At 39.5% G+C, this 25,616-nt stretch overlaps 1 protein-coding gene across 8 annotated transcripts in view; it reads left to right on the forward strand.

Annotated features, from left to right (window-relative positions):
- Positions 1-25,616, forward strand: part of GIPC2 (GIPC PDZ domain containing family member 2) — a 96,297-nt gene that overhangs the window by 36,077 nt on the left and 34,604 nt on the right. For 4 of the 8 annotated variants that reach the window (XM_063624174.1, XM_063624170.1, XM_063624172.1 and 1 more), the window contains exons 2-4: positions 2,469-2,654; positions 10,447-10,627; positions 24,038-24,121. In XM_063624174.1, coding sequence (XP_063480244.1) covers positions 2,469-2,654; positions 10,447-10,627; positions 24,038-24,121 — 451 coding nt within the window. The remainder of the gene's footprint in view (positions 1-2,468; positions 2,655-10,446; positions 10,628-24,037; positions 24,122-25,616) is intronic. The other 4 variants (XM_063624175.1, XM_063624173.1, XM_063624171.1 and 1 more) reach the window with 1 other exon arrangement.

A 25,616-nucleotide genomic window follows, 5' to 3' on the forward strand; every position in this document is an offset into this window, starting at 1 on the left:
CATTCTTTAGAAACTAGTGTATCACTTTCTTATTTTGCAGTTCAAAATATAAAATCTTTGAGGTTGCTTGAATTTCTAGACCTTTATCACATACTTAGAGGTATATTTCCTGATAGTTGTGCATTGATACTGTGATAGCTTCTTATTCTCCCATGAAGAACTGATCTGAAGTCATGGAGCTTTAGTTACCTGCTGCTCTTATTCCACCTTGCAGTGGCTATCACATTCCTACAGGTTTTCAATACAGCTTCCCATGGAGTTCCATTCACTGAAAGATATAGCTGGCTCCATTCCTTCCAGAAAAAAGAAACTAATGCCCTGCTTGCCAACTTTTGGCTGTCTAGAATGGAATGTTACTCTGCACGGGAGGAAGCATGATGGAAAAGGGTTCTTCTACCTGCAGGAAATCTAATGTTTGCTCTGTACTGAAGCATGTGAAAAGTTGAAAGAAAGGAAGCAAAGGAAGAGGCTTGGTCATTAGAAGTTCAGTTTGTGTGAGATTTCCTTTTTTTTCTTTTGTTTTTCTCTATCCTGTTATACCATCATGGTATTTTAATTTTTTTTTTCCTAGCTAATGGGTAAATTGCTTTTATATTGGTGTTTGGGACCCACTATGAATACCATGGACAGATTCACTGGAAACAAAACAAAACAAAACAAAATAAGGAGGAGAAAAATGTTGTTTCTTCTACTTACTTCCGATCATTTTGTGAAGGAGAGTCAGAAAAGCTGTTTTCTACACATACTCCCTTCCCCCTCTACCCATTCACAGTGATTTTTGTTAGCAAACTAATATGCCATTGATTTTACAGTTAGGATCAGAAATATGCACCATTCTTGACTTAACCGATTTTTTCCGCCTGAGAACAATATCATTTTTATACTGGAGAATATGTGCAAAAACTTATTATCTACAAAGCTGAATGTATTTTGCCCTTGCCAGGAACATAAAGGGTTAAATTGAAGGCTCAACAAAGACTGGGATGAAAAGAGGACAAGGTGGGGGCCATAGTTGTTCCCTGTAGGCATTCACTATTTTGTAGCCAGTGGCCTTTGTTTTGTCCTCATCACTAGCTCCTTTAACACACCTCTGGGATTTGCTCTGAGCTTGGCGGAACACTCTTGACCTTTGATTGTATAGCAGGGACAGCTTTATTTTATGAAGCTCTTCTGATTCAGACACATTTTGACATGGCCTAAAAAGCCATTCAGTAAGTAGTAAGTACACCCTATTTCTGAGCGGGATGCAGGTTATGGATGTGTTAAGGCTCAATCAAGGTTCTGGTAGGAATTAGCACTGGTGTGAAACTCCACGATACTGGGAGAGGGTTGAGAGTGAGGCCTGAGGTAAGAATCCGGGATGGAGGAAGAGGCTTGCAATGTCTGTGGTGGGCATTACCTGATAAATTTCATTTAGTTATTTTGGCATGAAACAGCCATATTAAAATGCCCTTTTTGGCTTATTAAATAGAAGCTACTCAATACATGTTTGTTGAACTTAGCTTCTTAACCGATGATACCTTTTCAACCGTGCTTCTCTTCTTCTATAATTTGGGCCCCACAAGTTACCCAGATTATGGTTGACAAACTTGAGTAGCACTGCACATTTTAGTCAAATGAGTCATATTTTTGAAGGAAAATGAGGTCAAATAAAGACTTGGTAAACATAAAGAGCCCCTTTGAAATCTCCACACTTTTCACCATTTGGTTTCTTTTTTGCTCTCTTTTTACTGTCACATGAATTGGTACAAGTTGTCTTAAAATCTCCAGACCCCAATTCCATGGCCCCCCTCACCCTTTTTTTAAATTGGGTTAATAGTCTTTAAAGTCCATTTTAGTTCTAAAACATATTGATTTTAACACCTCATTCACTAAATAAATTGCTTTTTTTCAGGCACTATAATGCAAGATAAATAAAATTGTCTATATTTAAAAAATGTATTTACCAACTTTCAAATATAGGCTTGCCTATATTTTAATTGTAATGTATGCATGATGCAGACCTTTGGGACTATAACCTTTGATTTCAGCATTATGAAATGTCAGGTCACTTGGCATAAACCACTTTGAAATTGGTGAGACCTGAACTCAAATCTTTGGCTCTGACAAGTACTGGCTGTGTGACCTCAGGCAAATTACTTATTTTTACCAGGCTTCAGTTTCCTCATTTGTAATATGGTGATACCAATGTACTTTATAAAGTTACTGTAAAGATGAAGTGAGATAATAGGATGTAAATTGTCTAGTGTGAAGCCTGGCCTACAGGAAACCCTCAATACATGTTACCTAATGCTACTGTCTGAAAATGTGTCCCAGAATCTCTCTAGCCAACATAAAAACACATTTTATGATGTAGCTCTTTACATCATAAATTGAGGAGTATTTCAGTCAATAAATATTTATAAATAAATTATCAGTCAGATGTATTCCAAGTGGAAATGGACCTGACATTTTATTTTTCTTTGCAGATCTTATATTGTACTTTAAACACACCTAAAATTGACATGGAAAGACTCTTAGGAGGACAAGTAGGACTAGAAGATTTCATATTTGCCCATGTGAAAGGAATCAAAAAAGAAGTGAATGTATATAAATCTGAAGATTCACTTGGTCTCACCATTACAGATAACGGCGTTGGCTATGCTTTTATAAAGGTAAGTTTTAAAAAAGAACAGTGTAACCTAATTGAGGATAACATTTAAGAGAATCTACCAGGCCAAAGAAAGTTAGAAATGATCTTCAGAGTGAGAGCCAGCTCAGCAAGGATGCATGAATTGGTAATGTTTCACTTTCATTTGAAAAATGTTCAGACATCAGTTTATGTTTACTATTTTATTAATTTCTTCCCTTTAGTTTAAACTTCCCCTAGAATTTGGAACTAACTGAAAGGAAAGTCTAACCCTGGTGCCTACTCATTATCCACGTAAGCTTTTCCATGTCTGTAGGTTTTAACATCTGATGAATTTCAGGTTTATTTCCATTGAATTAGTGTTATTTCCAACTGTTCATAGTTTTGACTGCCTTATTTACTTCTTTAAAAATGCTCTTCAAAATTTTAGGAAGTATATAAAGTTGGATCTCCATATCTGTAGGTTCTGTATTAGTGGATTCAACCAACCACAGACTGACGATAGTTGAAAAAATGGCATCTGTACCGAGCATGTACGGCCTTTTTACTTGTCATTATTTCCTAAACAATACAGTACAACTGTTTACGTAGCATTGCCATTGTGTTAGGTATTATAATCTAGAGATGATTTAAAGTGTATAGCAGGATGTGGATAGGTTATATGCAAATACTACACCATTTTATACCAGGGACTTGAACACCAGTGGAATTTTAGTATTGATGGCGTGTCCTGGAACCAATCCCCCATGGATACCCAGGGCCAACTGTAATTACTTTATTCAAATACAAAGAGATTGATATAGAGCTTCAAAGCCAAGATAAAAGTTTGAAATGGTGTGAAAATAAGAACTGAGGAGAAAGGTAGACTCATCTCTTAAAAATAACAATTCTGTTATTGTAATAGTTATAATAATGACAGACTTATATTGAATGCATGTACTAGGTACTTTACATACAATTTCTCACTTAATTCTCACAATTCTATTTGGTTGGTATTATGTTTTTTCTTTGTATTTTTTTTTGTTGCAGTATAAGACATTTTTAATGTACAGCTTAATGAATGTTTACATACTTATCCCTGTTTAACCATCACCCAGATCAGGATAAATTGCATTTCTGCCACCCAGAAGGCTCATTTGTGCCCCTTCCCAGTCAATAATCTTTCCGTGCAAAGTAGCCATTATTCTGGCATCTATTGCCATGAACTTCATATAATCATATATTATATACTCCACTATTTTTGGCTTCTTTTGCTCAAAAAGATGCCTATGAGATCCATGGATAGGTACTATTTCCAACTCTATTTTACAGATGTGGAAACAGGATCAGGAAGGTTAAGTAGCTTGCCCAAAGTTATACAGCTGGACAAATTCAGGATTTGGATCTATGAGGTCTGACTTCAGAGCTGGCACTTCTATTTACTCGATTAAGAATTACTGATAGACTTCATGCAACAGAGAATATTTTGTGCCTTTATTTTGTCCAAATCTTGATTTCCTGATGCATTGTCACCATTAAATAATCTTAGGGAAGTTATCTTCTTAACTGTAAATGGGACTTTCACTTCCCACTTGATAGAATGGCTATTTTTAGCTCTGCAAAAGATATGACTGTGCTGAAGGTTGAGTGAGTGACCAAATGGAAAATCTGTGACTGGGAAAGTCATATGGGATTATCCAAGGGAAGCTCAGGACATGAGGCACAGGCAGCAGAGAAGGGCTTGGAAGTTTCACAAACATGTGGATTTTTAAAATCTTAGCCTCTGACATTCAGAGTTTGTCTTTCTATTTTTTAAAAAATGCTTTGTCAAACATGTGCCTGCCTCAGAGTACTAGTCACTAGCCTTGTGGAGATATAGGGCATGTTAGCAAAGGAGAAAGCAAGGCATAATCTAAACTGCCAACATATAGTTCAACTTAGAAGAGAGATGCATATTATACTGTACACATGGTTGATGAAATTATTTAAAAATTGGGAGAGGATAATTTCAAACTTACATAAAGATTGCAGTAATAATACAAAGAACTCCCATAAATCATTTATCCAAATCTCCAATTTTTACCATTTGCCATGTTTGAGTTCTTTGTTCTATCTCATACACACACACATATATACTCTTTACCCCTTAGTACTTCAGAGTGTAATTACTAAGAACAAGTATATTCTCTTATATATAACTATGGTACAATTATGAAATTCATACGGTCTAATATTGATATAATACTTTCAAACTAATCTATAGTTCACACTGTAGTCTTATCAGTTGTCCTAATTGTGTTCACTATTTTCCCCTCCTACAGGTCCAGTTTAGGATCCTGTATTTCATTTATGTCTTTTTAGTCTTCTTTATGATCTAGAATAGTTGTCATGTCTTTTTAGTCTTCCTTAATCTAGAATAGTTCCTCAGCCTTTTATAGGATGTCCCTGAATTTGGGTTTTTCTGAGGTTTCCTCTTGTTGATAAATAGATTGTGCATTTTTGGCAGGAAAATTACATAAGTGATGCTGTGTCCTTCTCAGTGCACCACATCAGAAGGTACATGAAACTGGTTTGTCTCATTGTTTGTGACGTTAATTTTTGTCACTTGTCTGAGGTAGTGTCCATCAGTCTTTTTCACTACAAAATTATTTTCCTTTGTGATACGTAATTGTGGAGAGATGCTTTGATATCATGAAAATATCCTGTTTTCTTACTTGCATGGCACAAATTTAGCATCTGTTGATGAGTGTTGCCTGAATTAATTTTTCCTATAATGGTTGAAAAAAATGATGATTTTTCTAATTCCATCACTCCTTATATGTTTATCTGAAAGCATTTTGTGGTAGGGAAAAAGCTGCCCTTATTTGTTGTCAACATGGGTACATGACTTTGTATTTTACTCAGTGGTTTATAGTCTATTACTATCAATTATGTTGATGCTCAAATTTCCTGAGACTTGGCCTGCAGGAACCCCTGTAAGTGGGCCCCCGTGTCCTTTTGACATGGCTCCTGTTATTTTATTGAGTTGGTTCTTACTTTCTAGAACACAACAAGATGTTCTAGACCCATCTTGTATCTCCTTTTCCCCCGGCCTAGAATCAACTATTTCTCTTAGAAGCTCTGATTTTTACTAGAGATTGATGGTCAAGTTCTGGTGTTAGCTGTGCTCATACATTGAAGTCAAGTTCTGGTGTTAGCTGTGCTCATACATTGCTACTGGAGTGCATTATTTCTAGATCCTTTCAGTGGTAGAATTAGAGAATGTGTTTATTAGAAGTTATGAATTGGGCCAGGCATGGTGGCTCACACCTGTTATCCCAGCACTTTGGGAGGCTGAGGTAGGTGGATAGCTTGAGGCCAGGAGTTCGAGACCAACCTGGCCAACATGGTGAAACTCCATCTCTACTAAAAATGCAAAAATTAGCTGGGTGTGGTGCACACCTGTAATTCCAGCTACTTGGGAGGCCGAGACAGGAGAATCACTTGAGCCTGGGAGGTGGAGGTTGCAGTGAGCCGAGATCATGCCACTGCACTCCAGCCTGGGTGACAGAGGGAGACTGTCTCAAAAAAAAAAAAATTATGAATGCGTAACGATGTCTCTAATCGTCATCCTGCCCCACAGGGTTATTTCTTGGCTTTCCCATCAAAATTTTTACTTTCAAAGTCATTAAAATATTTACTCATTGTAGAGATCTTTCACCTTCCTGGTTAGCTGTATTCCTAGGTATTTTATTCTTTTTGTGACAATTGTGAATGAGATTGTCTTTCTGATTTGGTGCTTGGCTTGGCTGTTGGTGTGTAGGAATGCTAGTTAGGCATTTTTGTACATTGATTTTGTATCTTGAGACTTTGCTGAAGTTGTTTATCAGCTGAAGGAGCTTTTGGGTCAAGACTATTGGGTTTTCCAGATATAGAATCACGTCATCTGCAAACAGAGATAGTTTGACTTCCTCTTTCCCTATTTGGATGCCCTTTATTGCCTTTTTCTGCCTGATTGCTCTGGCTAGGACTTCCAGTACTATGTTAAGTAGGAGTGAGAGAGAGCATCCTTGTCTTGTGCTGGTTTTCAAGGGGAATGCTTCTGGCTTTTTTCCATTCAGTATAATGTTGGCTGTGGGTTTGTCATAGATTGGTCTTATTATTTTGATGTATGTTACTTCAATACCTAGTTTGATGAGAGTTTTTAACATGAAGGGGTGTTGAATTTTATCAAAAGCCTTTTCTGCATCTATTGAGATACTCATGTTGTTTTTGTCTTTAGTTCTGTTTATGTGATGAAGCACATTTATTGATATGCTTATGTTGAACCAATCTTGCGTCCTGGGGATGAAGCCTACTTGATCATGCTGGATTAGGTTTTTGATGTGCTGCTGGATTTGATTTGCAAGTATTTCGTTGAGGATTTTTGCATCAATGTTCACCAAGGATATTGGCCTGAAGTTTCCTTTTTTTGTTGTGTCTCTGCCAGGTTTTGGTATCAGGATGATGGTGGCCTCATAGAATGAGTTGGGGAGGAGTCCCTCCTCCTCAATAGTTTCTATAGGAATGGCACCAGCTTTTCTTTGTATATTTGGTAGAATTCAGTTGTGAATCCATCAGGTTCTAGGCTTTTTTTTTTGGTTGGTAGGTTATTTATTACTGATTCAATTTCATTATTGGTCTGTTCAGGAAATCAGTTTCTTCCTGGTTCAATCTTGGGAGAGTGTATGTGTCCAGGAATTTATTCATCTCTTCTAGTTTTCTAGTTTGTGTGCATAGAGGTGTTTATAGTAATTTCTGATGGTTATTTTTATTTCTGTGGGGTCAGTGGTTACATTTTCTTCATCATTTCTAATTGTGTTTATTTAGATCTTCTCTCTTTTCTTCTTTATTAGTCTAGCTGGTGGCCTATGTAACTAATTTTTTTCATAAAACCAACTCCTGGATCCATTGATCTTTTGAATGCTTTCTTTTTTGTCTTGTTCAGTTCAGCTCTGGTTTTGGTTATTTCTTGTGTTCTACTAACTTTGGGCTTAATTTGTTTTTGCTTCTCTAGTTCTCTTAGTTGTGATGTTAGGTAGTTAACTTGAGATCTTTCTAACTTTTTTAATGTGGGCATTACAGTGTATGCTGCCCTAGACTTCTGCTGACATCTGTGATGAGAAGGCAGAATTCTCTAAATATATGGTATGAACATAATGGGAGATATTATAATAATGATCTGAAATGGTTGGAAACTTCTGTGTTTAATAATGTAAATCCTATCTTCCAATAAATAAATAAATCTTGTCTACCTTTTGCACCATCAAGCTTCAAAGACAGGTGAAATTTCCTAAGTGTTATAGAGAATAGTATAAGTAACTCAGTAAATAAAGTATAGCGTTAATGCCTCTCTTTTTTCCTTCTTATTCCTTTGCATCTGATTAGTACCTTTGGCAATATTATTAATCTCTGTCAGGTTATTGTATGATTATCAAAGCACATTAAGTTTCAGAAACTTGTCTCCATTGCTTCCATATTGTTTATTTTACCCACTTTGGAGGCTAAGGCTCAGGTAACCCATAAAATATATAATCCATGTCTCCAACTTTGCTTCTTTATCTGGTTCGTCTTCTCCAAGTTTCCTATATTGATTTTCCTGTGTCTTCATTCCAGATTCTTATCTGCTGCCTCTGATAGTGAAATGTGCTGTGACTTTTCTCTTGCTACCTGGATTCTCACCCTGCTGTCTGCTCTGACTTCCGGTAACTGCCTTTCCTCCCTCTGTCTGGGCACTCTTCTGGTTGCTGAGGCATCTCTAGGATTGCTGAGGCGACTCATGGGCCTCTGCAACCCTAGATTTCTGTTACTCTGACCTTTAATTCACTGGTGAGATTCAGATGTGTCTTCAAAGTCTTTAACTTTTATATAATGCTTATTTTAAATAAAATTGTAACTCTAAATCTTAAGCTAAAAATACTGTGTGATGAGACTCTGAAATTTGTATGGTGTAGTTGACCAAAGAAAAAAATAAGTTCAAGATGTATCAAGAGATAAATTAGAATAAGAACTAAGAAAAAAATCAAAGTTAAATATAGATTATTGAATTCTTTGATGAATTATGAATTGTGTAAAATATTTAATAGTTTTTTTTTCTTTAGACTCTAGTCTTTTCTTTAATCTTGCTTATTTTTCTATGACAGTTTAGAAACTCTAGTTGTACTAAGTGGTTCCCATTGTTTCTGTTAGAGATATAAGTTTAATATGGGTTTCTAATAAAACAATGTCAGTAGATTATGAAACTTCTGGTTTCTTTGCTTAACTATTTCTAATGACAGTGAGCTCTGTGTAAATTGGCATTATTGTGACATTTGCATATGGCATGTTAACAGTCACTATTAGAATGAATGAACGTAGCAATATTCTTAAAATTTGGGGTAAAAGAGAAATCTGTTTTGAGTTTTGATTTATAATAATGCAATTTAAACATTAAAAATGCTTAACCTTCCTAAGTTATTCTTGTTCCTGATGACCATATGACAGAGATGCTGGAGGTAGTTGAGATCAGTTTTCTCCTAGCTCCTGGACACAATGATCAATCACCCTGCTGATTGAGAAGATGTTATACTTCCACCTAGCAAGGGTAAAGAATACACAACCTTTATTATACAATAGCAGCCACTCCTGATATTGCTATCATTCCTATGAAGGATTTAGGACTTCCGAGACAGATTATGGCCTTCATTTTGCCCCATTCCTCATCACCGTGGAAGAACTTGTACAGTTCTCTGCAGGGCTGTTTTCTGCAATTCTGCAATTCTGGAAGAGTTTTCTGGAGCTCCTGCCCCTAAAATCCTTTCAGAAATTCTTGATGCCATCTTGGGAATACTAGATATCATTTTGAGACTCTACCCTACAGTTGTATTGTAGAGAAGTAAGATAGATTTAAGAAAGACCAACTTGAAGTTTGTCCTTGGGGTCCTACATTCTCTTCATCTAAAATACATAAATGAAAAACAATAGCATCAAATCACCCTTACTGGCTCCCAAAATGATAACCATACTTATCTTTTATTGGGTATCAGGCATCTTAGCTAAGATGGTATTATTCTTTGTGTCTTTGCATTTGTAACTAAATGCAGCTAATTGAAAAATCTCAAGCTCTATTCTTATGTGATGAAATGATTCAGTAATCACTAATGAAGGGACTTTGCAGATATCATACTAGGCACAGGCATGCAGTAGTGAATAAGACCATCTCTGTCCTCAAGGATATTAGTTTAGTAGTGGAGACTGAGAAGTAAATGAATAATCACACTGTGGTATGTTGAATCTCGCAAATTACTTGATCTTCTGAAGCTTTAATCTTCCTGACCTGTGACATGAGAATCTCATAAAGGTTGTTAGAATTAAATGAAATAACAAATGTAAAGTGCTTAGTTTAGAATTCAGCATATACAGCAAAACGTACTGTAGAAGCATGAGAGTGGCACCTTACCCATTCTTGGGGGAGTGGGTTGGGAATGTCAGGAAAAGCTTCCCAGAGGAGGTGGTGTATGAGTGAGCTGAATTCTGAATGATAAGGAAGACGAAGAATGGTTGGAGGTAAGATAGTGGTTCTTGGTTGCCCAGTCTTCCATCTCTAACTGAACATCAGACTGCATTCTTATGTCAATACATTGTATTTAATGTCTCAAAAGCATAAAAAGTACTGTTACACAGTTTTTTTTTTTTAAACCTGTGGCACCTGATATTCCCAGGCAGTCTCCCATCCAAGTACTAGCCAGGCCCAAACCTGCTTAGCTTCCAAGATCAGATGAGATTGGTGCATTCATTACACAGTTCTATTTTATATTATGTTATCATCAATTTTCTTTCAGAGAATTAGAGATGGTGGTGTTATTGACTCAGTTAAAACAATCTGTGTTGGGGATCATATTGAATCCATAAATGGAGAAAATATTGTTGGGTGGCGTCACTATGATGTTGCTAAGAAGTTAAAGGAATTAAAAAAGGAGGAACTCTTCACCATGAAGTTAATAGAACCTAAGAAGGCATTTGGTAAGTCAGGGGTTGGTGGGCGGGTGTGTGAAATGTTCCCTTTCCCTGGTTTATCTTTCTAAGGGAAATGAGTACTGTGATATGGTACTATGTGCTTTTAGTGCCTTCTTATCTAACATATCAGTTAAAACATAGAAAATGGTAGCACTACTTATAAGAAAGACAACTATTGAAGGAAGAACAAAGAGAAAATTATTGCTTTGTAAAAGGACATTTTCCAAACATTTGAAATTACAAAGTCTAATGTCTAGTGACTGAATTTGATGTGGCTGTTCCTGTCTCTGAGAACAGCACATTGTATTGTTTTCATTTTGCTGAGCAGCAAGATTTTTGACTGAGCTCTTTAAACCATAATAACTGTTGCTTACAGATCTCAGCAGCAAAAATTATAGTTATATACAGAATGGTATTTAAAATAGTTATCTAGTCCATTTTAAAGACCCCCTTCCCCAATACCTTTCCTCCATTGGCATTTTAAATTTGGCAGCATGGGATGGTATGAAATTATTTCCACTTTGGGGTGACATCTGTACTTGCTTGGTTTTAGCCATGGCAGCTGTATCCCAACTGTTGTTCAATCACCCAGGGCTATCTCATCTACAGAAAAATGTGCCAGCTTCTCTCTTACCACCCAGGACTATTTTAATAAGCCAAACCAAGGCCTAGCATTCATCAGCGTTAAAATATCTTTAGCAGAATCATCTCAGGCTTGCTCTTACTCATCGTGACCCCACGCACCCTATGTTCTTTCCTTTGTTCACAGAACATAAATATTCCATTTAGTTTGTCTCTAATGCCATTTTCTCAGGGCAGTTATTGGAAATAATGGAAGAATGCAGTGGATCTGGGGAATTATGTTTTCTCTCTCTTAGCAAGTAAGTGACAGGTCCTAGGCATATGGAATTAGAATTTTTTCTCTGCTTCTACATGCTTCTGCACCATTTAATAGAAATTACAAGTGTAGGTTATATTACCTGTGGGAGACAGTTTTCCAGAAGGTGTAAGAAAAAGATGCCTTATACCAGTACCTCCTGGAGGGAGCACTCTAGGAACTACCTCTGTAGATGCTGTGATTCTGCCTGGTGCCTTGCAGCATCTGAGCTCACTTCTCAGAGGAAGGAAAGCAGCACTCAGGTTTCTATCCAGTAACTCCTTTCAAGATGGCTTCATTTGGTAACCTAACTCCCCAGATACCATGGTGAAATAAATTGACAGGGTGTAGATGGTTTGAGATAAATACTCTTATTTGATTTAGACTCTTTGTAAATCAAAGCCATTCTATTAGCACAACTCAAGAAATCTATTTTTTTCTGTATTGATCTCCACTACACAATCTGTTTCCAGAGTAAATTTCTCTCTGTTTTTTTTCTTCCCCATTGTCTGCATCTAAATCTTTTGGACCCTATGTCTTTGAAGAAAGTTGTTGGTATACCTTAACTTGGATGCTAGGTTGGTGATAGTCTTAAATGTTACAAAGGTCATTGTATTTAGCTATTATTGTTCCATGATTATATTTTCCCTTCAGTGTCGTAGACATGAGTAGAGTCAGTATACTTCACTGCCTTGTGTACCTAACTACTATTGAACTGGCTTTCTGTTGCCTCATGAAATCAATGGACACATTTGCGAAGTACCCTGAGTAGGATTTTCCTGATAGAGGTATATTATTTGAGCATCCTGAATTCTGGTAGTGCTGTTGGTTAGGACATCCAGAGATTGACTTTGGAGGAATAAGTTTTTATTTTCCAAGGTTTCTATGGAAGTTTAACTCAAGCTGCTGGTCTTTATGCATTTTCTGTGCTGTGGATTGATTCTTGACTCTGGGCCCTAGCGTGAGGGGTTTCTTTCTTAAAAGTAAGCCTGGCTGCTCTGCCTGTCCTCCAGCCCTGAATTTTTCTGCTTATTGTTTTGCCTCTGGGATAAAGACAAAGCTACTTTGTTCCTCATCGTTTGGCTTCATCCCAGTGCTTAGCTCTTTGCCAGAGAGGGGAACATACATCAGAGGGTACTTGGGGAATCAGGCTTCCCCCAATTCTCTTGGTCCTAATCTTATCTTTTGCTATGTTTGCTTCCTTTTTTTCCTGTATTTTCTGGCATTATTATTGACTCAGGGCCAAGAATTCAAATTTCATAGTCCTTCATGATTGCCTAATTCTCTGTCCTCTTGGATTTCTACCAGGAGAAGGGCCAGTCTTAGTGAGGCAGAGTTTTCTCTGCATTCAGATAGGCCACCTTGGCTGTAGCTAAGTCACTTATAGGATCTTAACAAAAGCTGTCAGAAATGGCTATATGCACCAGTATTTTGACATTTTCCTACCAACTTCCCTAAAGAATTAGCCTGGAGAGGCATGTGGACTATATCCCAAAGCACAAGAGGAAGGAGCATAGTTGGCTGCTTTGCAATGGCGTAACTAGGACTGCAAGCACCACTTCTTTGTAGTGGGTAGGGAAATCCTTACTGCCTGCCTTCATTTCCATATTTTAGGTCCACTGCTAGCTACACTCCACTTCCAGGGGCCATTACATCTGTTAATATTCTTTGATGGAGAGCTACGTAATAAACACTATCTAATTTCAGGAAAAGGCATTTATTGAAGACTACCATGTAGGTCCCAGAAACAGGCAATGAGCCTTGACAAGGTCAGGAACCAAGCCTGTTTCAGGGACGTGTGTACCAGGAACCCTTCATGGCACTGGCTGAATTGACTCTTGGCAATTATTTTCTATTTTCATATCACTTCACTCAGGATTCAAATTCCTGGGAGAGGTGGAGCAACTAAGTAGGTCTTGTGCCCATCTTGATAATGGGGAAGGCAGGCTATATGATAGACCTACCAAAATCACACCTACCAGGAAGGGATAAGTTTCCTTATAGGTAGGAAAAAAGTAGCAGATGCCCGTTTTGCTCTTTCTTCTAAGCTGTTATATCTTGTTCTGCAGGCACAGCAGTATTGATTTTCTCTTGATTTTGAATCTGACTGTAGCCATGTATGATATCTGTCAGTCTGGGAGTATTCGAATAGATTTGGAGGGAGAAGGGTATTGTCAATGGTTGTGGGTGTTTGGCCTTAAGGATTTTATTTTTCTGCTATGAGCGGAGTGCCCATACATAGCTGTTTAGCAGTGGACTATCTAGAGATGATGACAGCATCCAACTTTCTTTCAGAGAAAGAGTAAAGTCACATTTTCCTTGGTGCTGGCCATCAGATTTGGAGGGGACCATAATTACCAATTTTGACTATACTTCTAGGAAGATTTTAAATTTATGTATCTCACAAATTATTGAGACTCTTCTGTGTTTCAGGTACTCTGTGTGGCATAGAAAATACTAAGGAGGAAGACTAAGTTAGGGCTCCTGCCTTTTGAGGAGCTCATAATCTAGCAGGAGGCTGTTATGGGCTGAATTGTGTCCTTCAGAATTCACATGTTGAAGTCCTAATCTTCAGTACCTTAGAATGCAACTGGATTTGTAGATAGGGCCTTTAAAGATGTAACTAGGTTAAAATGACATCATTAGGGTGGGCCCTTATCCAGTATGACTGGTGTACTTATTAGAAGAGGAAATTTAGACACAGACACAGGAAGGATGCCATTTGAACATGAAGATAACTATCTATCTGTAAGTCAAGGAGAGGCCTCAAAAGAAACCAACCCTAGAGAAACCTTGATCCTGAACTTCTGGCCTCTAGAACTCTGAGAAAATAAATTTCTATTGTTTAAGCCACCTAGCCTATGGTACTTTGTTATGGCAGCACTAGGAAGTTATAGAGGATAATAGGAAAAAAATTATAGTACCAGTTCTTTGACTATGGAAGTAGACCTTGGGCTTCCTAATAATCTAGAAGGTACAGGTATTTTAGCATTCCTCTGGCCTTGGGAAGATAGCAGGAGCACACTGATATGTTTCCATTCAGACATTTGTTGAGCAATTAGTATATGCTTGTCTTAGGGTATTAGTTGCCCTAGACAATAGTAGTCACCATTTATTGAAAGCCTACTGTATACCATCACCATACCACCTGCTTGGTACATGCATGAATAAGATCCAGATCTAGGAACTCATGTCTAGTGAGAAGAGATGGATATGAAAAAATAAATAAATTTAATAAAGGTGATTAGAGGTGCTAAAATATACTGGATGTATAAAGGTGGGAGACATCAAGTGTACTTAAGAAGTTCAGGAAAAGCTTTCATTTCTTTTCTCTTTCTTTCTATTTTTTTTTTTTTTTTTGAGATGAAGTTTTGCTCTGTCACCCAGGATGGAGTGCAGTGGCACGATCTCAGCTGACTGCCACTTCCGCCTCCCGGGTTCAAGCGATTCTCCTGCCTCAGCCTTCCGAGTAGCTGGGACTACAGGCGCGTGCCACCATGCCCAGCTAATTTTTTGTATTTTTAGTAGAGTCAAGGTTTCATCATGTTAGCCAGGATGGTCTCAATCTCCTGACCTCGTGATCCGCCCACCTCGGCCTCCCAAAGTGCTAGGATTACAGGTGTGAGTCACTGCACCCAGCCAGGAAAAGCTTTCTAAGGAAAGAGATTTGAGTTGAGTCTGAAGGGATGAATAGTGCTTACTTAGTGAATGAATTGGGGAAGGTTGTCCTAGGAAGTGGGAACAGAATGAGCAAAGTTACAGAGGTACAGAATAGCATCATGTATTTGGGAACACCTTGTTTGCCAGTGTTTTTGGTTAGAGGTTATAGGTGGTGGTGTCACAGGAAATGAAGCTCAAGAGTCAGTAGAGAACAAATATATCAAGGGCCTTATATATGAAGACAAAGACTGGGCAATGAAGAGGCAGAGGGGTAACATGGTGAGTCTTTAATTTTACAAAGATATTTTGGAGACTATTAGATAAAGGGATATAAGATAGAGTTTAGGAGATCATAAAGGTTCTATTAACAATAATAACTATAATTTGTTCAGTGCGAGAGACATGAATTAAGGCAGTGGCTGTAGGCATGAAGAGAAGAGAAATGGTTTGGAGGAATAGATGGTGGTGTGCTGGAGCCATTTGTACACATCTCTTCCCAACTCCTCCTTCATTGGCATCAGGTTGATTGTTTCAAATGAGCTATAATGGGATATTCATAAAAGAGAAATAGGTAAGTCCTGTAAGTCAGGGCTCTTTATTTTAATTTTTTTAGTGTGGAGAGCTGATTGTTAAATGTTTATCTGCACACCACTGAATAATAAGATTGAATTGGTAACCTGTTGGACATAGAAGTAAAGGAAAGAGAGACTGCAAATGATGATCTCCGATTTGTGGCTTCAGGGAGGGAGTATGCTGCCATTCTTTGAGATGAGGAAAGCTGGCAAAGAAATAGATATGGGTGAGTAGATAGGATAGGAAAGAAATTACAAATACAATTTTGGACTAAATGAGTTTGAAATCTGTGGGATGATTCAGTTAGACTTGTACAAAAGGGCTGGGTGTGGTGGTTCACACCTATAATCCCAGCCCTTTGGGAGGTTGAGGAGGGAGGTCATTGAGGTCAGGAGTTTGAGACCAGCCTGGCCAATGTGGTGAAACCCTGTCTCTACTAAAAATACAAAAATTAGCTGGAAATGGTGGCAAGCACCTCTAGTCCCAGTTGCTTGGGAGGCTAAGGCAGGAGAATCACTTGAATCTGGGAGGTGGGGGTTGCAGTGAGCTGAGATCATGCCACTGCACTCCAGCCTGGCCAACAGAGTGAGACCCTGTCAAAAAAAAAATACACACACACACACATACACACACACACACACACACACACATGAGGTAGATGAGCATTGATAATTGGGGCCTAGAGAATGGATTTATGAGTAATTTTCTTTGATTGGTAGCAGAAGCTATGGAAATAGATCCAATCACTGAGAGTGATAAAAGGACCAAAAACAGAACAGTGAGGGGAACACCAGCATTTAAGGGGCAGAAAGAGAAGGAGGAGCCAGCACTGAGGAATGGCCAGACATGGAGGACCTGGCCTTCTGGGTGGCCTTTATCCAAGTTCTCAAGATCAAGTCACTTGTCCCACGAGCAGATGCTCCATTTTACTTTCCCAAGTTGGCTGTGGGGCTCTGAGGGAGGAATAAAGGCCGTTAGAAAATGTACCCTCAGAATCTTCTGTGCTGGTCAGAATTTAAATTACTGTTTTTCAGCCAGTAGGTTTCAACCAGTGTGTTTAGAACACAAAGTAGAACAGAGTTGAAAATATTGTGCTTTGTACATTGCAAATATTGTTTCAGTTACAAATATGTGTGTTTCAGTTTTATTATCTTTGTGTATGTTATGGGTCATGATATAACGTATGTATTTCTTACTGTGGGTCACAGAAAAAAACATTTGAAAGCCACTGGCTTAAATGACTCCCTTGTTGAAAGTTTGTAGTTGAATGGGAAATCTTTCCCATACTTAACATGGTTTCTCCTGGTCAGCTGGTTACTGATCCAAATTTTCCTTCTTCTAGCCATGAGTTGATGGCAGCATTCCCAGTCCTTATCAAGTATCAGCTGGAATGTCTGTAGTGGTATTTTTTAGGGCATGGCTCACTTCCTTTCTCCTTTTGCCAATGAAAAGGAACATGTCTTTACAATGAGCTCAACCTTGTAGAGTTTGCCCTGTAAACCTAGGTTTTCCCAAGGCCATGACAATCCCTCTTCCATTTAAATGACTCTAAGACCAGACAAGACCAACTTGTTTGTTTTCCTATAAGGTCTTTTAAATGTAGAAAAATAACAAATCCATGAAGCTTTGATTTAGTTTTACTTAAATGAGTCTCGACTTCATTTATCCTGCAAATTTCCAATTTGTGATTCTTGCGTGCCCTTTATGGAAAGAGGTTTGAGGAAGGAGGCCTGAAATATTTCTGTAAGAGTTTTCAAAAGCAGGAAGAAAATTGGAAGAAGAAACTTACTTCCTAAAGCATTTATGGTCTTTATTTTAGGGTTAGATTTTGTAACAGATCATTGGGTTATATCTTCTTTTAGAAGGTTCATTTCTGTGCGGTGTATCCATCAGAATAGGATGTTAAGTATGTGAAGTGCATCTTAGTCTTTTGAGTCATTCACAGCTGGAAAACTCAGACCTCATCTTCGTGATTCAGCTTAACTGATGTACTCACTTCAGAGGCTAAGCCTATTTGATATTAAGAGATAAACTGTGGCTTTTAAGTTTTATATGACTTTTTAGATAGACATTTCAAACATTTAAAAATTACTTTTTATTATTCATGCTGTATCTAGGGAAAAAATTTCAATCAATCAATACTTTTGGTACCTTGTCATATATACTGAATTCTACAAAATATATTTGGGAATATGAAAAAAGTTACAAAAGAGACGATAAATTGCAGTAGTTAAGTGTAGGCTCTGCCAGGGACTGGCTTGTGATACGTGACATTGGGTAAGTTATTTAACCTTTCTCTGCCTTGGTCTCCTCATATAAAATGTGAAGATGTGTCTACCACATTGGGCTGTTGTGAGGATTAAATGATTAAACATGAATCATAGAGCAGTCCCTGGTATATAGTAAGTCTTCAATAAGAGTTATCTGTTATTATTACTATTATTATAAAGGTGTATCTTTTTTTTTGAGGAATAATTTTAGAAACAAGATAAACCCATGTGAAACAGGAAAAGCAATGTGGATGAATTGGTGACCAACAAGTATTTGTTGAGAACTCTGGCACTATTTGGATTCTGCAAAGACAGATGGCAATATCACATCTCATATCAACTAATGAAATATGTCAGTACATCATAATAGTAGCTGCCATTCGCTTTTCCTAGGACTTTCTAAGTAGGAAATCATTTAGTCCTCACAACCAACCTAAAAGGTGAAGCAGTTTGCCTAAGGTTACAGCTAGTGAGCGAGGGAGGCACGCTTCTAAGCCAAGCAGTCAGCCTCCAGAGCCAGCTCTCTAACAGCTGTTACAGTGAGTCAGCGTGCTTGCTGTCCTCAGGGAACTTACAGTTTACATAAAGAGGCAGATACATGAAGAATCAAGTAATTCTACTAACAATAATAGCTACCATTTGTTGAATGAAATATAGTATAGCGGTGAAGAGCATAGACTGTGAGCCCAGTTACCTGGATTTGATTCCTATCTTTGCTGCTTTTAAACTGTGTGATTTGGGGTGTTATTTAACCCCTCTGTAAGCCTATTTACTTACCCATAAAGTATTTTGAGGATGAAATGAGTTAATGTATGTATGTGCTTAGAACAGTGTTATGTAATTGCAACCCATTGCGACTAGGACTACTGCTATTATGGCCTGACTTAATCCTCATGCCATTCCTATGAGGGTTTTTCAGCTAATTAAGCTGAGACTTGTTCAGTTAATTCACTAAGACTGCTCAGTGGCAGGCGTAAGTGTGGGCATAGCACTCCAGTCCTGTTTGCTCTCGAGGCTTGTGCTCTGAACATTATGTGTTACTGCCTCTTCAGAACATAATGCAGACCATGATACACGTTATAGTGCAGATCTAAACAGTGAAGTTTATCTGAGAGCTGACTTGTCCATGATTGGGAGGGGTTCTAAGGCTTAGAGAGTGATAGGGATTGAGAGGTGGTAAGATTGGAAGGAAACTCCCTCAATAAAGAAAGCTATGAGACAGGTGATTTATGGCAGGTCCCACCAGTATCAGGGATCAATGTCCTATTCTCATGAAAGGTGACAGGACATCTGATAGAATGGCATAAGGATATTAGAGCTTTTAAGTGCTGTGGCTTTGCGATCTCAGGTGAATGACCCTTGTACACACTGGGTGTGGGTGTGGGGGTGGCCTGTGAGTGCACACACTGACTTGGACGTAGAGCTTCATGGTCTGGTCTATGACAGACAGAGTGCAGCATCAGCCTTTTGAAGCCTGGGAGATGGGGAGAGGCCTTCAAAGCAAAACCAAGAGTAAATTTCTCACTAAACCTGTGCCATGCCGGTAGTGTGTAGTGGGGGAGGGGGGGCGGGGGATGGTGCTCAAAGTCAGATTCAATTAGGCATTTCTTTTCTTTTTTTTTTTTTTTGAGACGGAGTCTTGCTCTGTTACCCAGGCTGGAGTGCAGTGGCACAATCTCGGCTCACTGCAAGCTCCACCTCCCGGGTTCACGCCATTCTCCTGCCTCAGCCTCTCTGAGTAGCTGGGACTACAGGCGCCTGCCACCACGCCCGGCTAATTTTTTGTATTTTTAGTAGAGACGGGGTTTCACCGTGGTCTCGATCTCCTGACCTCGTGATCTGCCTGCCTCAGCCTCCCAAAGTGCTGGGATTACAAGCGTGAGCCACCGCGCCTGGCCAATTAGGCATTTCTTACATTCAGAATTGTGGAGTAAAATTTAAAAGCCACTACAGAAATCTGTAGCAAATCGGGCTGCAAAAGCAGCTCAGGACCCTATTAATAAAAGCTCTGAAAACTAGGTGGGGAACCCAGGCTTGTTTTACAGAGTAATAGGGAATCATTTAGATGATATTAGAACTGAAGAATGACATGATGAAGCAGATATTTGGGAATTAAGCCCAGGAGACCAATGTGGCTACATATGACTAGAGGAGAAACCATGTAAGAGGCTGTTGGAACAGTTCAGGAGGAAATGATCAGGGCTGGGATTAGGGGCAGCAGTGGGAATTCAAAGGAAATAAAAAGTGTGAGTAATATTGTAAGGGTAAAAATGGGGTAGGAGGTGGGCTGATGACACTTAGCTAAAGGGGAGAGGGGAGAAGGTTCAGAAGCAAATGTCACTCCCAAGATTTCTATCCTAGGAGCCTGTGATAACAATGATGCTATAATTGGAAATGAGGCAGTTGGGATGTAGAAATGGTTTGAGGGACAGTCAGGGATAAAAGTTCAGTTTCAGGTGTATTGCATTCTATCTGACAGTGGTACTCTCATGTATTTTTTGGCAAAGTAAGTGTACACAGTGACAGATTTTGAGGGGCAGAGCATACTGTCGATCATCTTATTATGTAGTAGAGTTTCTCCTGGCCTCTTCGTATCCAGCTACACTTTGGCTTAGCATTTGTCACAAAGATACTATGGGAGAAGATGAATAAAAAAATCCAAGTTCCCTTTTGTGGAGTGTCACAGATGTGTTGGACAAGTGCTGAGTGTAATTGATAAATTGGTTTTCAAGGTAGAGACCCAGCTGGATACCTAAATATAGATCCTTTCTACTCTGGTTGTAAACTTGCATTAAACATTTTTTTTATCGAATGCTCAGTTTTTAATCTGAGAAAAATGAAACTATTATAATCTATAATACTAAAAACTTTGTAAGCTATATTTTTCAAGACATTTACCCTAAACAGTGATTGATGTCTTGTAACTGTAATTTTTTTTTTTTTTTTTTGAGATGGAGTCTCGCTGTGTCACCAGGCTGGAGTGGAGTGGCGCCATCTTGGCTCACTGCAACCTCCGCCTCCTGGGTTCAAGCCATTCTCCTTCCTCAGCCTCCTGAGTAGCTGGGACTGCAGGCACGCACCACCACGTCCAGCTAATTTTTTGTATTTTTAGTAGAGACGGGGTTTCACCATCTTGGCCAAGATGGTCTCAATCTTTTGACCTCGTGATCCGCCCACATCGGCCTCCCAAAGTGCTGGGATTACAGGCATAAGCCACCTTGCCCAACCAGAACTGTAATGTTTTTTAAGGACCATTTAGAGTTAATAACAACCATGAATAGGAGGTACATAATAGTTTTCAACTATTTTTAAGCTTATTAATTAAAATAGCAATGTGAGATGAAGGGGTAAAAAATGATGCTTAAATGTAAGTGGCTTTTCTAATCTAACTGAATAGTATGACTATAATGTTATTTATTAGAAAACAGCAATTATATAAATAATACATATTCTACCCAAGAGTATTTTTACAATGGGAATTGTCATTTAATTGTAGGAAAATGGATCTAATAAATTATGTTAAAAATCGTAGTCAGAGTATGTTTTCAGATAAGTTAGGCAGATAAGCAAGTTGATTTATGTGTGGAAAAATGTTTGTGAGGCCGGGCGCAGTGGCTTATGCTTGTAATCCCAGCACTTTGGAGGCTGAGGCGGGCAGATCACCTGAGGTCAGGAGTTTGAGACAGCCTGGCTATTATGGTGAAATCCCGTCTCCACTAAAAATGCAAAAAATTAGCGGGGCATAGTGGCAGTCTCCTGTAATTCCAGCTACTTGGGAGGCTGAGGCAGGAGAATCGCTTGAACCTGGGAGGCGGAGGTTGCAATGAGCTGAGATCGCGCCACTACATTCCAGCCTGGGTGACAGAGTAAGACTCTGTCTCAAAAAAAAAAAAAAAAAGAGAAAGAAAAATGTGAAAAGGCAGATTACGGCAGGGCGTGGTGGCTCACGCCTGTAATCCCAGCACTTTGGGAGGCCGAGGCGGGCGGATCACGAGGTCAGGAGATTGAGACCATCCTGGCGAACACTGTGAAACCCCATCTCTACTAAAAATACAAAAAAATTAGCCAGGCATGGTGACAGGCGCCTGTAGTCTCAGCTACTTGGAAGGATGAGGCAGGAGAATGGCATGAACCCAGGGGGCGGGGCTTGCAGTGAGTGGAGATTGCGCCACTGCACTCCAGCCTGGGCAACAGAGCAAGACTCCGTCTCAAAAAAAAAAAAAAAAAAAAGACAGATTACAACACAACGTGCTGTAATATCCCAGTTTTGCAAAAACTATGTTTAAGTGTAGAAGAAAAATACCTTACAGTGTATTATTTATTTATTTATTTATTTGAGACAGAGTTTAGTTCTTGTTGCCCAGGGTGGAGTACGATGGCGCTATCTTGGCTCTCCGCAACCTCTGTTGCCCAGGTTCAGGTGATTCTCCTGCTTCAGCCTCTCAAGTAGCTAGGATTACAGGCATGTGCCACCATGACTAATTTTGTATTTTTAGTAGAGATGGGGTTTCTCCATGTTGGTCAGGCTGGTCTCGAACTTGTGACCTCAGGTGATCCACCTGCCTCGGCCTCCCAAGGTGCTGGGATTACAGGCGTGAGCCACTGTGTCTGGCCTAGGTGGTGAGTTTATGGATGGCTTTTCTTTCTCTTTCCTTTTTCTTTCTTCTCCCTCCCTCCCTCCCTCCCTCCCTCCCTCCCTTCCTCCTTTCCTTCCCTTCTTTCCTTCCTTACTCTCCCTCCCTCTCTTTCTCCCTCCCTCTTTCCCTCCCTTTCTTTCCCTACCTTTTTCCTTTTCTTTCCCTCCTTCCCTCTCTCCCTCGCTCTCCCCCTCGCTCCCTCCCTCCCTCCTTCCAGAGTCTCACTCTCACTCTCTGAGGGTGGAGTGCAGTAGTGCAGTCACAGTTCACTGCAGGGCTCAAGAGATCCTCCCACTTCAGCCTCCCAAGTAGCTGGGACCACAGGTGCGGGCCACCAACCTAGCTAATTTTTCAGTGTTTTGTAGAGATGGTATCTCACTTTTTTACCCAGGCTGGTCTTGAACTCCTGGGCTCAAGCAGTATGCCAGCCTTGGCCTCCCAAACTGTTAGGATTACAGGCATGACCTACCATGCCCGGCTGACTGTTTTTCTTTAGGCTTGTGGGGCCCATACAATGTGACTAGGATCCAGTTCCTTGCCTTTTCTCTCTGTGCTGATGTTCTGTCTGATGTACCTGCTTCATCATTTAGGTATCATCATATTAAGGTTAGCTACACACTGTGGCCCAAGATGGTGGTCAGCAACTGCTGAGACCATCTGCTTTCTTATTCCTGCAGAGCAGAAAAGGAGAGACTTTGGCTCAGAATTTCTAGCAAAAGTCCTGAGATTTATTCTGATCTTGCAGCCTTTAGTCACATGCTTGCCTCTGAAACAATCACTGTGATGAAGGGGATCAGTTTGGCTTGGCCCATTCTTGTGTCCCATATCTGAAGCTAGGAGCGGTCAGCTTCCCCTGAACCACAGTGATCCTTAAATGACCAATGGGTACTAAAACAACCAATGAAAGTTATTTACCAATGACAACTCATAAGTTTTAATAGAATGCAAAATGAGGTAGTGTTTCTAGAGTGGACCTGCCTGGCCTTTTATTCCAGCTCTGCCCACTTACTTGGTTGTCTGTGATCCTGGTGAAATCATTTCACTTTTCCAAGCCTTGGTTTCCTGAATCATGAAATTAGGATAATAATCATACCTATCTCATAATAGTTTTATGAGTATTAAAAACATGTAAATAATTTTATATGCTGTTACCTGGGATATAGTCAATGCTCGGTTAATAAAAAGGCATTACCTTTGACTTACCCCAAATAATTTACCTTACCTAGATGAATATAGTGTATTTTTTTTCTTTTGAAATAAAATTGGTCTTTAAGAATAATGCTAGTTTAGAACCAACCCAAATGTCCAACAATGATAGACTGGATTAAGAAAATGTGGCACATATACACCATGGAATACTATGCAGCCATAAAAAATGATGAGTTCATGTCCTTTATAGGTACATGGATGAAGCTGGAAACCATCATTCTCAGAAAACTATCGCAAGGACAAAAAACCAAACGCTGCATGTTCTCACTCACAGGTGGGCATTGAACAATGAAAACACATGGACACAGGAAGGGGAACTTCACACACGGGGGCCTGTTGTGGGGTGGGGGGAGGGGGGAGGGACAGCATTAGGAGATATACCTGATGTTAAATGATGAGTTAATGGGTGCAGCACACCAGCATGGCACATGTATACATATGTAACTAACCTGCACGTTGTGCACATGTACCCTAGAACTTAAAGTATAATAAAAAAGAAAAAAAAAAAGAGCCTATGATGCTTGATAGGTAGCCGTCTGTAGAGGGAACCTCTACACCTTGAGAGATATCTGAAAATGAAGGCAGGAAGCCGCAAAGCCCAGGTAGAGCTGTTGCCTCTAATTATTATTGCTTTGTAGAAATGCGTCATTCTCCAAGAGAAACCTAAAATTTGAATTTTTATAAGAAATCACCCAATATTTAAAAGGTTGTGACTAATTAAAAAATCTGAAAACACTGCACATCCAACAAATATGTCTGTATACTATATGTAACTGTGAACTCCCTGTTTGTCGTCTTGTCCTGAGAGAATTGTCCTTAATGCCAAAGTCCTTGCTCTGGTGACATGCACAATAAACCTCTCAGGTACCCTGTGAGTAGAAAACTTCAAAGGAATCATTTCTGGAAGGGATAGAGAACGAATGAACTGAGAGTTGCCTAAATGGGAGGGACTTGGAAATGTAAACTCTCCATTCATCGCTTTTGGAATCTTTGAACTTGCTGAACTATATAGCCTGGAACACTTTCCCCTCTCTACTCCTCCCCTTTACCCATCTAGCCTTGCTATCTTTACCTGTGATGGTTGAGTCTCTGCTTATAAATCACTTTCTCCAGGAAGTCTCAGGCGTGTGAGAATGAAGCATGGGAGCCTACTTGGGCCTTTGATAACATTTCTCCCTATGGATTAATAAACTGATTTGGTGAGATCTGTTCTTTGTGAATTTGGTTAGTGTGAATCAATCCCTAAGATTCAGATCAGCTCTGGGAACACTGAAAAAAATAAGCATTCCTGGGTCTGCAATGCTGAGGATTGTTGGTGTACACATCCTGCAGAGTGCTGCTGAGTTGCCGCCTGGCCCACCCTTTGATGTTTCTCTTGGTGCCCTGTAACTTCAGAGATGGAAAGTACAGAAACTGTTGGTCGAATTTGATGAGATAGCTGAGTTTACCCTACATGGGTGGTTAGGGGAAGGAGCTGCATGTTTACTTTTCTGGGATGGAGTGGTGATATGGATGGTCACTTGCTCACATGGTGTGATAAAACTGTAATAGGGGATATTGGGGCAGCGGGGGATACTGGACAGAGACCACAGAGTCCCAGGATTTTACTCTTTTCTCTGGGCCCCTCAAAGGGTTCTTCTTCCCCATCCTCACTAGAAGGAGCCCATTACTAAGTGCCCTGTGAGGGGCTGGGCTTACACTCATCCACTTCAGAGGACCTCGGATGGAGCAATGGGAGGGGCCATCTGTTGTTTCCACCCTCCTCTAAA

This window comes from Symphalangus syndactylus, chromosome 12 (assembly GCF_028878055.3).
Source record: "Symphalangus syndactylus isolate Jambi chromosome 12, NHGRI_mSymSyn1-v2.1_pri, whole genome shotgun sequence".
Classification (NCBI taxonomy): domain Eukaryota; kingdom Metazoa; phylum Chordata; class Mammalia; order Primates; family Hylobatidae; genus Symphalangus; species Symphalangus syndactylus.